The sequence below is a fragment of the Salminus brasiliensis genome, chromosome 9 (genome assembly GCF_030463535.1).
Source record: "Salminus brasiliensis chromosome 9, fSalBra1.hap2, whole genome shotgun sequence".
Classification (NCBI taxonomy): Eukaryota; Metazoa; Chordata; class Actinopteri; order Characiformes; family Bryconidae; genus Salminus; species Salminus brasiliensis.
Genome location: NC_132886.1, coordinates 9,044,268 through 9,064,169, shown reverse-complemented (window position 1 = coordinate 9,064,169; position 19,902 = coordinate 9,044,268). Strand labels below are relative to the sequence as shown.

General features: G+C 42.7%; 1 protein-coding gene across 2 annotated transcripts in view; it reads right to left on the bottom strand.

Annotated features, from left to right (window-relative positions):
* Nucleotides 1-2,882: 2,882 nt before the first annotated feature.
* Nucleotides 2,883-19,902, bottom strand: part of vangl2 (VANGL planar cell polarity protein 2) — an 18,576-nt gene continuing 1,556 nt past the window's right edge. Inside the window, exons 2-8 of one of the 2 annotated variants that reach the window (XM_072687310.1) lie at nt 12,803-13,058; nt 12,210-12,327; nt 10,182-10,789; nt 7,995-8,131; nt 7,476-7,611; nt 7,120-7,363; nt 2,883-5,951 (exon numbers count right to left, since the gene is read on the bottom strand). In XM_072687310.1, coding sequence (XP_072543411.1) covers nt 5,691-5,951; nt 7,120-7,363; nt 7,476-7,611; nt 7,995-8,131; nt 10,182-10,789; nt 12,210-12,327; nt 12,803-12,873 — 1,575 coding nt within the window. In that variant the 5' untranslated portion in view covers nt 12,874-13,058 and the 3' untranslated portion in view covers nt 2,883-5,690. The remainder of the gene's footprint in view (nt 5,952-7,119; nt 7,364-7,475; nt 7,612-7,994; nt 8,132-10,181; nt 10,790-12,209; nt 12,328-12,802; nt 13,059-19,902) is intronic. The other variant, XM_072687311.1, reaches the window with a different exon arrangement.

Genomic DNA, 19,902 nt, shown 5'->3' with positions numbered 1-19,902 from the left:
CCACTGTAATAACATGGAGTGGACAGGGAACATTTAGGTGGAACAAATGAGAATCAGTGAGAATTACTGTTGGCTTGAACTTGAGTTGCAGGAACATTACCTTGTTGGTCATCGATCAACATAACTGATCAATATGGCTTTTATTAAATACATTCAGTAACTACATTCAGGGATCCTGTCTTACACCCTGCGCAAGACACATCGTAATGCTCATTGCTTTCTTCCACCCCGCCAACAGTCTATTTTTACGTCTTCCGCCTGTGTCAATTAAATAGCAAAGCTGCTTGTGAATATATCTACGCTGATGGGTGCGGTGGTTCAGGTACATTTCTGGCGTATTGTTATCTTGCCAACAGAAAACAGGTGTGCCACTGACTGAAAACAACAGTCAGACTGCTATCTTGGCAGTGAATTGCCAACACAGGCGTGTGCAGCCCAACAGGCGTGCACACTCCCACTTGTTACATACACATGAACACGCAGCAGTGTCCAAACCCATAGCGCATACCAGTTGGCAGCTACGCAAACTTTTATATCAACAATATACGCGTGCTGTTCCCATAAATGACCTGCTTACACCTTCACAGCGTGAACAAGCTGGTTACGTTGGACACGTCCAGCAATCCAGCACCTGGCTCTTAAAGGGAATGGCAAGTCACAAACTGAAACACACCCAAAACACACCCATGATTAATTAAGAGACTCAGTACATGCCTTTTGTGTGTTTCGAGACGTGCAATATGAACGTTTCCTGCCATTATGATAACAAAGACACACTGATGCCCTAAATCAAGCCGCACGGAGCGTGGTTATCGGCTCGCCCAAGTTCGCTAAAATAGGGCCCTCAGAGTTTGGTTCAGGCAAAAGAGAACAATTCTGAAAAATACCAGCCACCTCAGACAGTCAAAAGTGACGCACAGGCATTTATAGCCCAACATCTTTTAGAAGGCACAGTGTGCAGATAGCTAGCTGAAGACATTGTAGCTTTAGGTTAGCTTTTAGCCTTTTTAACCACGAGTCCCTGGTCGACCTAGCGATGCCTTTAAGCCTTCGGCCTTCCAATCTCCTTCTTCGGTCGGCCTAGCATTAGGTTTTTGGATTTTCAGACTCATTTCCATATTCCCCCAAACTAGCTTTTGCATTTAGCTTCGAAAGGCTTTGACTAGTGGATAAAATCCATGCAAATATAACAAATCTGACTGTTCTGTAAGAGTTTTAGGGTTTGGAATTGGCCCGTTTTACAGGCCTGGTTTACAGGTGTGTGAGGTTCACGACCTGTCACTTCCAATACCAAGCTCATTATTTAGCTAAGGCAGGATCAGTGCAGTTACCAATTTTGGGCCCTTTTGAGCTCTCGTGTTGCTACATAGTCTATGAACAGTGGTGCCGGCCCTTAAAACACCAGAATCCTGGAGTTGTGTGTGTATGCATGTGTGTGGGTGTTGCTTTTCCCCTTGCCGTACAGCATTAATACACAGCAATGAAAAACATTCGTCATACATGTTGTTCATGCCCACTTTTAAAATTGAAGTATGTGCTCCTAGTTGCCGTATCTGATGAGAAGTTCACTTTGGGGAAGTCTGGTGGGGTCACGTGCTTCCTTTTATCAGCGTGACCTGCAAACGGAAACTACCAGACACCCACTAACACCCACAACTTGTCAAAGTGAGTTACATTTCTAGGACGTATGAAACCAAGCACATCAAAACCATGAGCCTATTCTTAAAAAGAACACACAAATTACTTGTAGTGTTTAAATGAAAAGGGCAATTCCACCCATTTGTTCAGAATTCCTGCATTAGTCAGTTATTTGTTACAGTGAGATGTAAACAAACATTCAACATGTTGTTCAAAGTGGTTCGTTGTCATGAAACTTACCTACGGAGTTTTTTTTGTTTTTTTTTCCTCCCCCCACAGAGGTGGTGATGAGAGCCAGGGGTCGCAAGGTCTTTTTCTGCACTGTCTAAAACCACCCGAAACCTACAAGCACCACCACCCCCCAACCCCCCCCCCTCCAGTTAATGCCTGGACTGCTGACAAGACAGGTCGAGTCCACAGATTCATGCTGTTGGAGTAAAGTTCTGACCATCTGTGGGCCTCAGCAGAAATCAGGATTCATCAGACCAGGCTGCGTTTCTCTAGTTTTCAATTGTCCAGGTTTGTGAGCCTGTGCTGAGCCACTGCAGCTTTCTGTTCTGGGCTAACAGAAGTGAAACCAGACATGGTCTTCTACTGTTGCAGCGCATCCTCCGCAAGGTTGCCTGCTTAATACTACTTAAATAGGATATGCTGAAGTGGAATCAGGTTCAAGCGGTCAGTCCTGACAAGGGTCCTGACATGGGTCATTGACAAAATATGGGCCCCGTTTCCATAATAAACGTGGACTGGGCTCTTTTCTTGGAAACAGGGCCCAGATTTTGTCAATGACCCATTGGCTTTTAAAAAAAAAAAAAAGCCTCATTAAAAGATTAAGCCTTGTGTGTGTTTAATATAAATGTATTTAATTAATTATCTGATCAGCCAGTCATGTAGAAGCAATGTAATGCATACACTTATGTAGATATAGGCAACCCACCCACCCACCCACCCACCATTTCAAGCCTAATTTGTATGTGGTTTTGAATCTGATCGGACTGGTCAAACTGAATCACATGTCCAAATTTCAGGTGAGTTTTGGTCTTTATGGCACAATGTCTAAATAAAAACTCAGATCGTTAGAGGCTCCAATGAGACAAAACTGGAAAATAAAAAGTAAATACAGGTTTGTGACTGCGATTCCTAGACGTGGTGCAAGAGACATGCAGACTGTTTAAGCTGTAATGAGATCATTTATTAAAAATGCTGTAATGTTTTTAGTTCTAAAATTATCAAATGCAAAAAAAGGATCACACAATAACAACTACAAATCTCTTTACAACACCATTTTAGTTTTTTTTTTTTTGGTAAAAAAACAAAAGTTAAAAGGCTTAGCTTCACTTTAAGAGATTGTGATAAAACAAGGCAAGGAATACAAAAATTACAAAACTTCATTACCTATGTGCATGCATTAGGCCTAAGAAGAAAAGTTGTTCTGAGGTTCCTTTTAAAAACAACCTACATGAAATAAGGTCTCAGTCTCTGCAGATTTTGAAAACATGAGAATTAGAGTTATATACAAAAGGAACAATAACAGAGGAACCTACAGTGACTCAAAGCTGCCAAAACATAAGCGTAAGAAGTTGTGCTGAAACCACTTCTGCCTGCGGGGAGGATCAGTCTCTACACTACAGCTCCTGAATGAATTCTAAGGCAAAAAAGGCCCCCCGGTGCCCGAGGCTCACCACGACTAACCGAAGGCTCAGACGGAATGCTACGTGAACGTGTGAGGTGAGAATGAGGTTCAGAAGTAGGTCTGGTTTATGACTGGAATGGGACGTTTTGGCACACATTCAATTGTTACCAGTGGTTTTGCATCCTTTTTTTCTCTGATGCATGTTGAGTTTGAGTCATTGGGTTATTGAGATGTCTTTTAAACAGAATGTTGAACTAAGAATTGACAAAATGGTTTCCTACCTCATTCTGGAGAAAAGCTAGATAGGGCGGAAGCCCTGCTGGTATATGAACCACTGTTTTTGTAAACGAACAAACATTAAAAAGGCCTCTTGATTCTTTAGAATTATAAAAAAAATTGCAATACACAAGACACAGCCAAAAACGAACAGCTCACCCTGAAATATGAACACGAATAAACGTTTAAAAAAAAAAAAAAAAAAAAAAAAAAAAAAAAGCTACTGCAGACCAGTTAGCACGATCTCACTTGCATAACATGCTAACGGATCCTTACTAACGTGTTCTTCTTGATCAGCGACGCCGGGTGAACCGTTTAAAACATTCCAGAGAAAGAGAGATCGATCGATCCAAAAGATCAAGGCAAAACCTTTGACGAAGAATAAAGGATACGCTTATTCACGAGCCCTTGCGATCTGGGTCCCTATATTTACACACACTTAAGGACACTGAAACGATATGGAGGGAAAGGCCGATTGTAAATATGCAGGACCTCTCGGTGCAGAGGTGTGCAGTGGTCCAGTTCCGCCGAGACGTCTGATTACAGTAGTGTCGACAATGCTAATCATCTGTATTGAGGTCTCTGAAGGCAGCGTCACCTGATACGTCGATGTGAAGTTTGCAAACGGACAGCCAGCACGGTTAGCGTTAAAGTCTCCTGAATCGCAGATGGATTGCAGTTAGTTGCATAACATAGTGTTTCCATTAATTAGGACATATATAGTGTTGACACATGAATACACTTGGACAGTTTCTAGCACGACTTGGCTCATAGTGTTCAGTTTTGGTTTTTACAAAGCACGGATGAAGCTCCCCAGCTTCTCTCCCATCCTAAAACAGTCTGTAAATAGAAAAAGGGCTGACATGATGCTTCACTGCAAGCCTGAAAGCCAGATCCTCGAGATCACAGCAATCAATATATTGCCAAATTAAAACGCCCTCCATTTAACTTGAAGGGGAAATCTACAGTTTTCAAAATTCCTGCATTCAATCACTGAGAAGTCAGCATTCACTCCAAGTGGCCTGGTGTGAAAAGGTGTATAGAGAAACCTACTGATGGTGGTGGGTGATGGAGACCAGGGGAGCATTTCACAAAGCAGATTTCACAGTTTAACCAGATAACTTAAACCCTAGCCAACAGGAGAAGAGCCTGAACCTGCTTTGTGCATTAAGATCAGCAGCTTTATTTAACTAATTTGCATAACTCTCCACCTTTTTAGGCCAAAGTTTGAAGGGGGAGGGTGGAAAAACGGCAGCATATTCATAGCCATTGTATGTAATAACTAATAACTGGTGTAATGTTGCTTTTAGAGGCATTAAACTCTACATCAGACGTTGTTCCAGACTGGTTCCATTCACCACCACTGTGACCAAACCACTCTGAATGACTTCAGGTGTAAATAAAGTGTTAAATTACACAAATAAAAAAAAAACCTACTCTCTTAACGTAGTCCTCTGGCCAAGCTGGAGGATGCTTCATACCATGCTTTTACAGTTGCTCGACTTGACAGTGGTCACATACGTTTTAAAGAAGGGATTCCTTCCCCTTAAAAAAAAAAAAAAAGAAAAAAAGAAAGAAAATAGATCTTCCAAGAAACTATTGGTCAGCTTCTGTAGAAAAGTGATGACTCTGACCCAATTCATCTTCCTGGGCGAGTTTTTTTTTTCTACCTTCTACTTTTTCTACTTACACTTCCTTGTACAGATATAGTTTATAACCAAAACTTTGCCTGTTATCAGAAAGAGTCCAATCAGGTGCTTTAGAGCAGGGGATTTTTACCAAAATGGGCAGTGCTGTGGTCCTCTAGGACAAGACCAGCTGAACAGTTCATGCAGTAGGACACTGGCTGGAGATACAGAAGTAATGGGAATGACATGGGAATGCCAACAGTCTTGAGTCAGAAATGCATAAAAGAACCATAGAGTCCAAATCAGACACGAGCTGTCAGTCTCTTGAGGAGTGGGCAGTTTCTGTAAGGAATTCAAAGAAAAAAACAAACCCAGAGGCCACATTGGACAGCCTCGGATTTATTTAAAAAATAAAAAAAGTGGTTCTATCCCCGTCTCCTGCTCTAAACCAAGGATCCCTCTTTCTCTCATTTGTCTCCCATTCTCCATTTACTCTTTCCTTTCAAACCCCACTCCTACACTGAGGTCTCAGACTGCAGCCTCATCACAAACTTGTGGCTCTTAGGATCGATAAACTCCTCTCCCAGGTTAAGGAAAGGTAGGGATGTCACTGTAACGACCAGGGCGAAGTCAAGGCGGCGAAGCGAGAAGACAAGCCCCTGGCGCAGCGCTGAGGTCACAGGCTCCTCACTCACGAGGGTCCACTGGCGTCCCCTGCCGTTCTCCCGCTGGTACTGCATGGTTGGGCCGGGGGTCAGGTACCTCTCCAAGAAGGCCTAAAAAAATTAAGGAAGTATATGGATTAGTTTAAGAGAAAAAAACAGCTGCAGATTCTGTGAGTACATCAGCAAACTAATAGGTACACCAGGCTGTAAAGTCTTGTTATACAAGCTGCTTAATTTTTATGAAATAGATATAGACTTTATGAATGGATTCAAACGTAAAGTGAGACTGAAAAAGGTGGAAAACCAACGTTGTGTTCCCACCTTAAAGCTGAACACAGAATTTACACAATGTCTTCTGTCCTGTTACACTATATGTCCAAATGTGTGTGGACACCCCTTCTAATGTATGCATTCAGCTACTTTAAGTTGCATTTACAAATGTGCAAACACTGGTCTAGCTGGTCTAGTCCCTGTAGAGAAGCATTGCCAATAGAATAGGACTCTCTGGAGCTGATCTACACAAACCTATTGGCACCATGCCTAACGCCAGATGTGGGCAAGAAGGATATAATGGCCCCAGCATTGAGCTGTGGAGGTGAGGAACTGTTTTCTTTGGAACGATGGCTGGTGCTCTATAGATGAGGTGGGGTGGTGATCATTCAACATCCTAACCTTGCTAATGCTCTTGTCACTGAACACAAGCAAATTCTCACAGCAATGTTCCTCTAGTATCTAGTAGCCTTCTTCCCTGGACAGTAGAGACAGTTACTCCAGCAAAAGCAGGAGCCTTGGTTTCAAAAGAAATATTAAATGAGCAGGTGTCCAAATACATTGTCCATACAACCGTGGGTTGCATAGCACTCGAAGTCCATTGGTCTGTCTCTTGAATATACTTGCTTAAAGCAACACTATGTAGCATTTTTACCTTAATATCGCAGCTTTAAAATCATTGTGACGCTCTACTGACTTTTGTAATAGGGAGAAAAACGTCTCCATCGTTGCTTCTTCAGGCTCGGGACACTGCTAACCGCACTAGGTAACGTGTGCAGGACAATGCTCACAACACCCTGTAAAGCTCAGTCATAATCATGCAGAATCTTACTCTACTGTGTCTACGCTTCTGAATAACTGGTCTGCATCTCTCTTTAAGGGTGGCTCCAAGTGAAAAGTACACTACCTGACTGTAGGGAGAGCCCAGGAGTGAGCCATAATCTGATTTAAAGGCTTCTTGACTATAAGCTGCTTTAAGAAGTCAAGTTAAACATGTCTATTTCTTCACCTTTGGCGTCATGTTGTGTGTAATGCAGAACTGAAGATGAGCAATGATGCTCTCCATGCTGTGGTAGGGCTGCTGCCGCGTGGTGCGCAAGTACTTCTGCATGGCGCGGGCCATTGGTGCAAAGATGGCTTGAGCTGCTTCTCGCGGGTCCATCACCTCTCGTGGGTGTTTAGGAGATGTGGCCTGTTCGTCTTCCTGTAAACGCTTGATGTGTGTGAACGCCTCCTCTACAGCCACCACAAGCCTAGCAAGGATGTAAATTCAGACAGTGTGGTTAGAACTAACAGTTGTACAAAAACATTTAACACTGCCAGTCAGATGCTTTACACTCAACTCAGACAGAACTGGTTTGTTACCTGGCTTTGCGTTTGCGGACTCTGCGGTCCATCTCTGCTTCCTCGTAGTAGTACTCATTATGGGAATTGTCCCGTCTGCGAGCGGCAGCTGCGATCATCGCCCGTGACTGGCCGGTTGAGTTGTTGGTGCTGTTCTCTGGGGACGAGCAAAACAGAGTTTAATGGGAAACCTGTGCAGTGAAGAGGTCCTGTAACTATGGTAACAGTTTTGACTGTTCAGCTGTTCCCACACCACTACAACAAAGATGATCGTACCAAAACATGGGTTGGGCCCTGGGGTGGTCTGGAGGTTTTTTTCTCCAGATTATTCAGGGAAGGCTTTTTTTTTTTTAGGTGAATGCTGAACCTTCCATGTTTTTTTTTCTATTAGATATGAGGCACCTCATGAGCTTGGAGCTTTAAATTACATCTTAAAATAGCCGTCCATGTTCATCATCTCTTTGAAACGTGTTCAAATGGGATGCAATGTGCCTGAGAAATGCACCGTTTTCATAAATAGGCAGGAAGACAGTAGCTTACCCTCACCCAGGGAGTAGACCTTAAAGCCAGACATCTTTTTGGAAAGGATGGACTTTGGCAGGTTGAGAAGAGCCGGGTTATAGACAGGGAAGTCGCTGTAGTACTGATCCAGCACCCACACCGCAGCCCGCTGGATACTAAAAAACACAAGCATCATCACGACATGTTAGGTACAACAGAGTGATGCATGTTCCCTATTTTAGAACTGTTTGTTGGGGTATGACTGGGATAATGATTATGACCTCCAGTGGAGAGAGATGGTACTGCAGTAAACATGCAGTACCACCAACTAAGACCAACAGACCCATTAGTGTGTGAAACCACATCCAAGAAATATCATAAGGTTACCAAATCACGAAAGAACAGAAAAACAAAATCAACCACCAAAATAGAAAGTGAATCCACACCCATATAAGAAAAACAGAACATGTAAATGAGCTCAGGGTGAGGAACTGCTCTTATTGTACTGAAACTGTCATACACCCAATTTCCCCATCGCAACTTAATAATCGGAAAGAAAAGGTCATAATCGTCACAGAGTGTCCAGCGTAGTACTAGCATGACCATTGAACAGTTCAAACCTGATGAACTTAATTTAAAAACTTTTAAATTAATTTGTTGTGAACCCCTGATGCATACATAGTCATGTGAACACCATATGGACAAAAATATTGGGACAACTACAAGAGCCTTTTCAACAATCGATTCTAAATCCATAGGCATTAATATGGAGTTGGTCCCCTTTGCTCTAAGCTCTAACAGCAGCAAGCCTGCAGAGCTCAGCACTCTGACCCCACTCAGTAACTTTACGTGGACTGACACTCAGTGGTCGAGCTGCTCTCGGTGGTTCCTCATAAACGTTCACTGTTCAATAATAATACCACTCACAGCTGATGGAGGAAGAGCTAGGAGGGAGAAATTTCACAAACTGACTTCTTGTTGCAGTGGTGTCTCCCATTACATACAGAACCATGTTGGAGTTCAGTGAGCTCTTTAGAACCACCCATTCTTTCACTAATGTGGGTACAGGCAGACTGCATGGCACCTGTGGCAATGAGCCACATTGAGCCAATGAAACATCTGAATTCCATGTTTAAGAGGCGTGTCCCAATACTTTGGTCGGGCAGTCAGCTTTTAGGCAAAAATCCAACTTCAACTATGCATCTGTTTGTCAAATATCCAAATATAATACTTATATATATACACTTTTAAATCAGTTATGATATCAAAATGATGAAGTTCAGTTTTCTAAGGCAGGTCAGCACAAAATATAACATAAATCAGTGTTAGGACCCAGTTCTCAGCTGGAAAGTACAAGTTGGTTGCCTGGAAAAGGAGAGATTTTAAATAAATAAAAGGGAAAAAAAAAAAACGTACAGAGTTGATCATTAAAAAAAACAAACAAACAAAAAAAAAAAAAAAAAACACCTTAAATGTTACAACTGCTGGACGATTTAAGGACTAGATTGATAAATAACTAGAGCAACACTCATCACTTACCCCAGACGCAATCAATCAGCCAACACAGGTTTGGTATTTTAAGTCTGCTTCTTTTGTTAACAAAAGGAGATGCTAGGCCGACGCTGCTAGGCCAAAACACAATGGACTTAAGATGGTCACCACCATCATCTTAGTCAATACATGCCTAAAATGTCTTGACCCACTAAACGTCCACAAACACAGCCTGATCTTCACCTGTTTTGTGCAGACTGGTGGTTTACAACATGGTATGACCTACTTTAATCTATGAAAACAAAATTAAACCTTCTTCAAATAAAGCTGGAGCAATCACTTGGCGCTCAAACTAGAGCAGTTACTCAAATGTTTAAATAAGGCTTATCCAAGGCTTTTACCCAAGTCGTGTTTTTACTCCTTTATGTAGCTCGGTGAAAGACATTTGAAGCAAATACATTAAGAGTGGAGATTGGTGACAGCCCAGGTGCAGTGTTAACAACATTAGCTTAGCATCCTCCATTGTAAACTAAAGAAGCGCAGGTCAGGTAAACCTCTCGGCTGACTGACTAGGTGTGGGGTGTGTTCAGATGTAAACTATGCTTATTTGGTTTTGCTGAACTCTTCCTTTAAAGTGGAACAGATTTGTATATATTTTTCATCCGTCCATTTGGCATGACCACAGCAGATGGCATCTGATGAGATGGCTTGTCAAGCCCGTATGGAGGTACGTACCTAAGATGACCCACGTTGTAGAAGCGGCTGGCTCCGTCCGTGGTGCGAACCACCTTGAGGCAGAATGCAGGCCTGAGGTGCCTCACCTCCAGCAGCACCAGAGCCAGATACTGAATAAACAGCAAGGCATCGACCAGAGAAACTGCATACCCCACAATCCCCCTGTAGTCCCTCTCTCTGGGCTCCAGCACCCGCACTCCGTAGAAGAGCCAGTAGGAGGCCACGAAGAGGAAGACGAGCGCCATGAGGAGGCATCGGAAGACGAAGAAACGTGGGAGGGTGGCGCGGGGCGGCCGCAGGAACAGGGCCCAGGACGAGATAAGCAGGACCAGGAGCTTAAAGGCCAGCGAGACGTAGAGGCCCTCGCAGGGCGTCCCACACGGCTCCAACGAGTCTCGCCACAGCAGCTGCGGCAGCAGGAGGAAGGCCAGCGGCGTGAGCAGGGCGAAAAGGCCCAAAACTCCACTCAGCACAGGACCAGCAAAACGCCTGCACTCCAGAGGAGTAGAGTCCTCTAGCTCTTTAGACGCTCGCGTCAGGTCTTCATTAGAGACGCTGTGCTCGGATGTGCCAGTCACCACCGTGGTGGTCTCGCCCCAGTTATCGTCCTAGACAGTGAGAGAGGACACAGTTAATGAAAGGAAGCAATTATCTAGTACAAGTACAAAAACAAAAGGTGTAAAGCTGGGTCTGAAACTGAGAGATCACAACTCCACACCACACTGACAGTTTCGCCACTGAGGTGCTCTTTAACCTTCACAGCATTCCTATAGCTTATATTACATTAAGTTTACACTGAATGATTCTGCACACAACTGTTTATACTCTAGCTATGCACTGAAGTACAGAATACACACAAATCCAGACACCAGTGCAACACATTTCAATAGGTTGCAGTAGTCTGGCATTGGGATGTGCAATATGGCGATAGATCATAGAATAATGAGACATTTTGCTATAGTGATGCACAATGTTTGAGTATATTGTGGATATCATCAGTACAAAATACCGTACTGCACATATCATTACAGAGTGTGTTATTAGTCCTGTTTAATTAGAAGTAGAAAAAATTAATAAATGTAAATAAACCTGCAGGACTTTTTTCTGTAATATATTTTAGATTTTATTCATTTTCCCATTTGCATCAAGCAGCAGTAAAAAAATACATAAAGGAATTTCATTATATTTGTCTCACATGACGCTGCACAAACCCACAGTGTGATAACCATGCTGAAATGATAATGCCTAAAACGTTAATTTTTTAACCCGAATCTGCTCATTTATATCCAATAGGGTTTTTTCATTGATTTGTGTAAATAAAAGGTTTGAAAGGTCTAAAAGCATGCCGCATTAACTTGGCACAATCACCTAATAGTTAAAGCTACTTGGACTAGACTGTCTTGACTGTCAGTACTTGTTTATTTTCACACACTTCATTTTTAAACACCTTGTATAAAATAACCTGATCTAATTTTACATTAAGCAGAAATCATAAAAGTGTGCACTTCCTCCTAACCGCTCTCCTACGACAGAACTTCTAACATCTGCCGCTTCTCTTTTGTACTGTTTTAGATCAGTGTCATGCTAATGCTCTTCTTAACTTAAGATGTAATTCAATACAGTGTAACTGCTTCACGCTCTAAACAATGGACCCAGGTCCTGGTGGGCAGTTTTCCTCTTTGTTCCAAAGCACAATGAGGAGGACAACAGCTTCTAAAAGGGCCCAAACAATTTGGACAGTGGTGTAGAAAAAGGCCCCTGTAATACAGAACACAGGACATACACAGCAGCCCAAATGCTTCACTAGTTAACAACATTTGCAGCAGTTAAAACTGTAGGTTGGTTTCTCAGGAAAATGGATTTGCGTGCTTTAGCGCTTGATGCTGGGCCATGAGACCTGCCAGAAGAGCTTTTCCGAGAAGCTACCGTGAAGGAAACCCACATATTGACTGGAATAAAAAAGGCTTTCGTCTGAAAACAGAACTGAAAGCCTAATCCAGCCCAGGAAAAGGTGTGAGGTGCACTGACCCGGTCATCTCCGCGTGTTGATTCTGTGTCTAGCAGGGGCTCTCCGGGGGCCTGGATAGTGACCGATTTGTCCCCTCTGCTGTCTCTGCTCTTAGAGCGGTGTCTGTCTCTCCGTTCCCTGTAACCACAGACAGAAAGATACACATAATTCTTTCCAATGCGGTTAAAATGGTAAAGAACCAAATATAATATATAAATACTGTTCAGTAAAGTATGACCTCATTTCTGAATAAAGCAACATTTCCAAATGAAAGAAATGCTTGATTTTATTAATTTTTTATCAATTAGATTTTTTTTTACTGTCTCTCCAATCATATTTGCATAGTGTATCTAAATAGAGATCAAATTCTAGTCTCATCTTTATCTGCCGTGTATTTTTCATGTTTTAATGAACCCCTTCCATAATCACATGAACCTAAAGTCAGAGATCTACCCTCCTAAAAGCCACTGGCGTGATCCTTGCGGCCCCCAAACGTTTGTGATGGATGTTTGCTTGCACTGGTGTGTGAAGACGTACAATTAACAAGACAAACAGACAGCCCACCCACGACATTCTCACAGATGAGGAGGACGAGCGCCTGTTGTGTACACACCTGTGCTTGCGAGAGCTGCGGGAATGGGAGGATTTGTACGAATAGCCCGAGTACTGCGACTCGTTGTCCATGTCTGGGGCCAGTGGGCGGGGTTTGTGGACCCCAGCTCCGCCCCTGGAACGCTCTGTGGCTCCGCCCAGTTGAGTTTTGCGCTCGGAGATGGATTTGGAGGAGAGGGCCAGCGGCAGCTTCAGCAGCTCAACCTTACTCCTGAGAGAATCTATTTTGGAGGCTGGCGAGTAGAGGGAGGACTAACCTGCAGGAGAGAAGAGGGAAATCAGATGACGCTGTTGCTTGAAATGATCTTAATTAAATCACGCATTTCTTTTAATGCGTTTTTAAGAAAATGTGGACAAAACTGAATCAAAGGATGGGCAAAGAGTGTAGTTACACCCTCAAAATAAGATAATAGCACCACTTGCTCACTCATTGATCATTCAAACTGACTTGATGTACATTGGATATCCAAATGTTTGTGGACAGCCTTTCTAAAGAATGCATTCAGCTACTTTAAGATGCACCCACTGCTGTGCAAATGCACACACACAGCCTATCTAGTCCCTGTAGAGAAGTACTGCCAATAGAATAGGACTCTCTGGAGCAGATAAGCCTCAATCTATTGACACCATGCCTCCTAATGCCAGGCGTGGGTTGCAGTGGCATAAAGCCCCCAGCAGAGCGGTTGACTGTGCTCTCTGGAATGATGGCCGGTGCTCCACCCAGTACTCTTGGGATAAGTTGGGGATAATAAGTTGGGGTGGTGATCATCCAACATTCTGACCTCACTAACACTCTTGTTGCTGGATGCAGGAAAATTCTCACAGCAATGCACCTTCTTCAAAATCTAGTAGAAAGCCTTCTTCCCTGGACAGTAGAGACAGCTACTCCAACAAAAGCAGGATAATCTCTTGTTTAAACACCCTTGACGTCAGAAGAAACCAAGAATATGCATGTGTCCCAATACTTTTGTCCATAGAGTGTATTTATTGAACTCCAGAAGAGCAGAACATTTAGGTGAGGGTGGACTAACCGGTGATTTGATTAGGGAAATCTAATTGTGGATAGAGTGTGTAGTTACACCCCTAGCCAAAAAACACAAGAAAGCAAACAACCTGATCACAGAGCAATTCAACTCAGATTAGGGGATGCACGTCGTTACCAAGGCTTGGGTTCTTCTGTAAATCTAGACAAACTATTGTCTGGAGAACCATGATCAGATTATTATTATTATTATTGCTGCGAAGGTACAATGGATTTGAACCTGTGCATTAAATCCACTAGGGGCAGTGAACACACGCAAACACATTAGAGAATTGGGGCAGCTACCTCAGCACCCAGGAAGCCATCAGAGTTGGAGTCCTTGCTCAAGGTGCTTGAAGGGGGAGTAAAAGAACAGTGCTTTCACAGCTGAGGTGACCTTGAGTTGTAAAAGCACTGTTCCTTCACAACCCCACCGCCCACATCCTCCATTTCCTGCCTTTTCAGGGACTTGAACTGTTGACCTTCTGGGTCCAAGCCTGCTTCTCTAACTTTTAGGCCATGCTCTCAGGTCAGCTTTTTTAAGATGGGAGATAAACACGGTCGTAATCGGTTACCCTGAGGTCCAAACTTCAGTAGTTTCATAAGGTTTTTTGGTCACATACCCCCAGTCAAGAGATTCAGTGCTTCTTAAATCAGTAGATTTGGAGTTGTTGATTATTTGGATGCTGCATCTTTAACTTTAACATGTCAAACCCCACACTGGTTATACCACTGCCTCAGAAACTATTGACATTAGTAGTGCATCATAAGTATAATTATTCATTATTCATCGTTTACACTTGCACTTTCTTCTATATAGGAACAATAATACAATTTTTGTACTGCGTTACTGCACTATACTGCCATTTTATGCATCACGTCATTGCACAGTACTGCCATTTTTGCACCCTTTATATTTCTATGAATATTTATATATTTGAACTTCTGGTAGATGCTCACTGCATCACTGTCCATCCATCTGTCTGTCTAAACAGCAGATGCCAATGCTTCTACCAAGAATGCATGTTAGTCTGTCAGAGAAGTGCAGAATATTCTCCCCTCAGGACCGACCCTAGGTTCGTTTCTTTTCAAGTAGCTATAAGCTCATGCTGATTCACAGCTGTTTTTTAAAAGATGCAGATAAAAGTGGCCTGCATGCTTAAACACTGCTGCCCCCTGCTGGACAAGCACCACACTGCAACACTGAGAAAAACATTCCTAGGTCGAACTTTACATTATTATTCGTAACAAAAACTAACCCTCATTACTTTTTAAGCATCACCATTTCGCCGTTGGCTTGCTCACTGGGGGTCTTCGATCCATCATGTCCATCATATTTTCTTCTTTGTCTTTTATTAATCACTATTTATGTAAAGCTGATTTGTGACAACAACAGTTGTAAAAAGCTATACAAATAAATCTGACTTGACCTTTGAAGCAATACATTGCACACTAGCCTCAGGGCTTCAAAAGTGACAAACTAAAGGTGGTCAGCTTAACCTTACAGCACCAGAACAACTGCTGGACCTTTAGCATGCAATTTTTCCATTGAGTTTAATAAACTGGCATCAGTAATGCAGTCGTTATACAAGGTACTGTATGAATGACAGCATCGATGATGTGGAAAAGGAGTATTAGCACGGTTCTAAATAACACCAATATCGGTCAGTATTACAAACATAAATTATTTGCAATTAGTCCCAATTTCCACATCCAGGCTCTGACCAAAACTAACCACCATTTAAATTTAAAGGCACGACTGAAGAGGTCAGTCCCAATTTCAAAGTGGAACTTGAGTGTGAATTTGAGGCACTACATTCTCCCACAATGCACTTAAGTTTTAGTGAACAGTGTAGCTCACTCCATGAGCTAAATGTGGACCAGAATGCATTGTGAGACTCCTTGAAACTAAGCAACAGACAGTGGAATGAAGTGGAGCCGAGGTGGAGCTCATTAACTTGGCTCATAGAAGGGATGGTTACAAGCCACTGGATGCCGCAAATTTCCCCATGTAGTTCGTTAACAGTAGGTACAGGTTACTAAACATCATAACGGTCAAAGACTACACCATGAACAGCTCAATGCTTTTACACTCAGAACTCAGTCTGTGTGTACAGATTTAACCTCATCATATTTGATCTCTCTACAACATCAGTGTGGCCAAGAAATCAAATGATCTTTAGTAATTACATATATAAATATTATATAATAAAAACATTTACAGAAAAAAAAGAGACTGTGTGCCCCTAGTGGATTATTTGCGCATTGCATGCACCAGAAAAACAGATTTCAACATTTGAAATTACACGTGCAAACCTGTGGGCAAGTTGGAGTTTTATATATTTTAGTTTGTTTACAAAACTGATGAGTAATTAAATCTGGATGCATCAAATAATAAAAAAAAAAACATTGTTTGTTTTAAATAATTAGCCAGAAAGTTAAATAAATACTCCAGCTTAAAAGAATTGACACTTTTTTTTTTACACAACTGTTTGAGATGGGTGCTGATGCATGCTGATGAGGAAGACTCCATGCCTGAACTTAGTGAACTAAACAGTCCCTCCCTATATAGCACAACACTAATGAGTCGATCTGCGTCTTCAAACGCAGACTGAAGACCCACCTCCTCCAAATGTACTTAGTCGAAGTGTAGTGTCCAGTATTATGGTCTCCATACTGACTTTAGTATTCAGTAGTATTTAAGCTTTTGGATCCTAGTCTGTACAAACTAGCTACATATATTTTCGGAGAAAAAGAAGCGTGAAGCGCTTCTGGATAAGAGCGTCTGCTCAATGCCTTACATGTAAATGTAATGAGGGAGCAGGGAGCCATTTCGGCCACAGCTAGAGCTTGTCCATCAGCAAGGGCAGATATGTATTAGGGAAAATACTGGATAACGGCATCGGCCAACAATTCCCAGATCAGTGCGTCCCTATAGATTACACAGCATCGGCTTCCAGGAGGCATCAAACCACTCAGAACCAGGCCTTCACAGTTCACAATCACACTGAGGTCTCATCACTCACACACACACACACACACACACACACACACACACACACACACACACACACACACACACACTTGCTCGCTCGCATACCCCAGCCATCTCCTGTCGTCTCCGGGGTAACCAAGCTTGGCTGTTACCATAGCAATGAATAGCCGGGTACAGGAGCTGTGAATGGTGTGGGGGGCTGTGTTTCTATGGTTCCACGACCTTTAACCGTGCGACCCTATTTCACTGCAGAGGCCAAAAAAAAGTTGCCGTGATCTGTCTCTGTGTGTGTGTGTGTGTGTTTACCTGGGGCTCTGTGCATGCGGGCGAGTGCGTGTGTGTGTGGCCCATCCCAAAATAACAGCAGCATTTCCGACCAGTCATTAGTAAGCCGTTCTGCTTGACTGAGTGAGGCAGACGCTGACAGACTTGGTGGAGTGGTGTGTGTGTGTGTGTGTGTGTGTGTGTTGGAGGGGTGTGGGGTGGGGGTCTCCTAATCCGATCAACTTAATGAAGAACCACCACCTTCCACACTTTCTATTTCAGTCTCTCCATCTCTCTCTCTCTTCTGTCTGTCTATCGTTTTACCCAACCCTGCCTAATTGGTTTCATGTGAGAAGGACACAAGCTTTCCTGTTAAGAAAGACAAAAACACCACCCTACTGTCTGCTGAGGAGTGTGTGTGTGTGCGTGTGTGTGTGTGTGTACGCATGTGTGTTTCTCACTCACACATCACACCACACACTTGTCAGGGGTTGTTTACAAAGCTGATAAGACAGTCAGGGACACCATTTGTTGAGGGCAGATCCACAACACGTGCTGGCCATCAATCTGAAGGGGGGGGGCTCAGAGAGTCAGCCTCAGAGGAACATACACGAGAACACAGCTATGCACTAAACTGATTTCCACCATGTTCAATAACTGCAACAGGAAGCCAAAAGGTTTAGTTCCACTGTAGTCAAACTGTAAACTGATAACGCTAAAGAAGAACCTCAAAAATGGTTTTATATTGTGTGATTTAAGTCAAAAGTCTGTTGATGTTTCAGTTGGGGGAAATTATTGTGTGTGGTAATCCATATGTCGGCACGACAGGCAAAGCAAAGTATGCTAGAGATAGATATATCCATATAAACAAACATGCAAGAGCCAGACCACAAAAATAAATAACAGTTAATTAACTTCAGACTGAACTGTAGGCCTTGGAGAAGTAATAACTCCAATTTCCATATTTTCATATATTTCCATTAATTTTAAATTTAACCTCTGAGCTCTTCACTTAGTTCTTCTCTATATTTATTGCAGTTTGTTGTGTGTGAATCACAACCCAGATTAATAATTTAATTGTATCAATTTTTGGTCAGATTACAAATCCTGTTCATTCAATTCCAGTAACTGTGCAAATGTTAGTGAAATGAGTCCACCCCTATCCAGAGGAAGGAAGTACTTTAAATAAGCTCTTAACCTCATTTTCTCAATAGACATGTTTAAGTTGTATTTCTGAGACTTCAGACATCAAATTCTGAAATTCAGACCTGGATCTTCTCACTTCGTTCAGAACATCGTTCCCCCAGAAAGCCCCACTCGTCCGATTCGCCTCACCCCAGTCTAACCTTAGAAATATTTATCAAGCTTGTCATTTTACTGTGTATCACTCTACAGCAGTCCATTAGCGTAGGAGGACACTGTTCTCCTTTACCCCCAGAACTTCTGTTACCAGCCTTTCAAACTCCAGCACCGCAGACGGTTCAAGACTTGAATTCCTCGCTCATATGACAGAATGACTCATCCGGTCTGCACTGTTTTCACGTAATTACTGTATAACAAACCTTAGGATGTAATAAAAAAATAAAAAAAAAAGAGTCAGAGTTCAAAAGGCTGCAGAAGAGAGGAGGGAGGGGGGCAGTACTCATTAATATGGTACTGAGATTGGCCTTATTTCCCTGGAGGAACAAAAGTTGAACTGGAGGACTGTTCTTTCTATCTATCTAAAAAATCATGCACAATTTCATAGTTGAGACTCCAAAACGGATAATTGTGGAGAAACGTACTTTACAGCACTGATAGGTACCATCTTTTATTTAAAAAAAAATCTTGCTTCATTTGTTTCTATAGATTTTAGATATTCCTTATCCATAGCCATCAGAGAACCTACAAACTTCTACTTGTCTTCTGAGCTTCACATGTAATGTTGATATTAGAAACGTGGGAAAACGCAAGAACAAAACCGAAAAAAGGGCGGCTTTTAGTCCACGTACCACTTTACCATGAAAAGCTCAAAAATATAATTCTTTCATAACCATTTGGGAGAATAGTTTTCTATGAGGGCCTTCTACAAGCATTAACCTCTAGCATTAGCCATCTATCTGTTCTCCCATCACTACCACCATGAACAATTCTTATCCAGAACTGTTCAGCGGTTCACATGAAACCACTCAAATCCTCAACTCCGTATTTAACCAAACTCTGACAACTTTTCAGTAATTAAAATAGAAATATACGGAATTCCACTTTCCCAAAGCCATTTTCACTTTGGGCAGAAGCAAACCAGGCATGAAGTGCTGCAGAACTGTGCACGGACTAAATGTTGTGTTGTATGCCTTCTTTAGGCGTGGCGGGTTTCATTTATGAACCCAAGATACCGCTCCCAGGTGTGCATTACAGCCGGGCTATTGTGTTACCCTTTCTTCTAAGCCTCTTCTGACCCATTTCACCTGAAGAAACACAATTGAACTTGATGTTCACACTTACTCTCACACACACACACACACACACACACACACACCTGCAAGAACTTCAGTTCACGTTCAAAACTCGTTTCTTGAAGTGATAGATCTACATAAGCTGTAAAACACAAAACATGATGGTCTACTGAGGCGTTAAGGAATGGTCTCTGCTTGCTGGGAGGAACATTGACCATTGTGTAGCCATGGTAAGGCCTACAAGCCTCGGGATATGAGTAGGCGCTTATTGCGGGGGAGGACGGGGGGCGCCCCAGCCACACATTTTACGAGAGGCCGAGGCTGTGAGGCCTTCTCTGGAGGTCCGAGGACGAGAGTGTACTCGACACACTGACCCAAATCGCCGG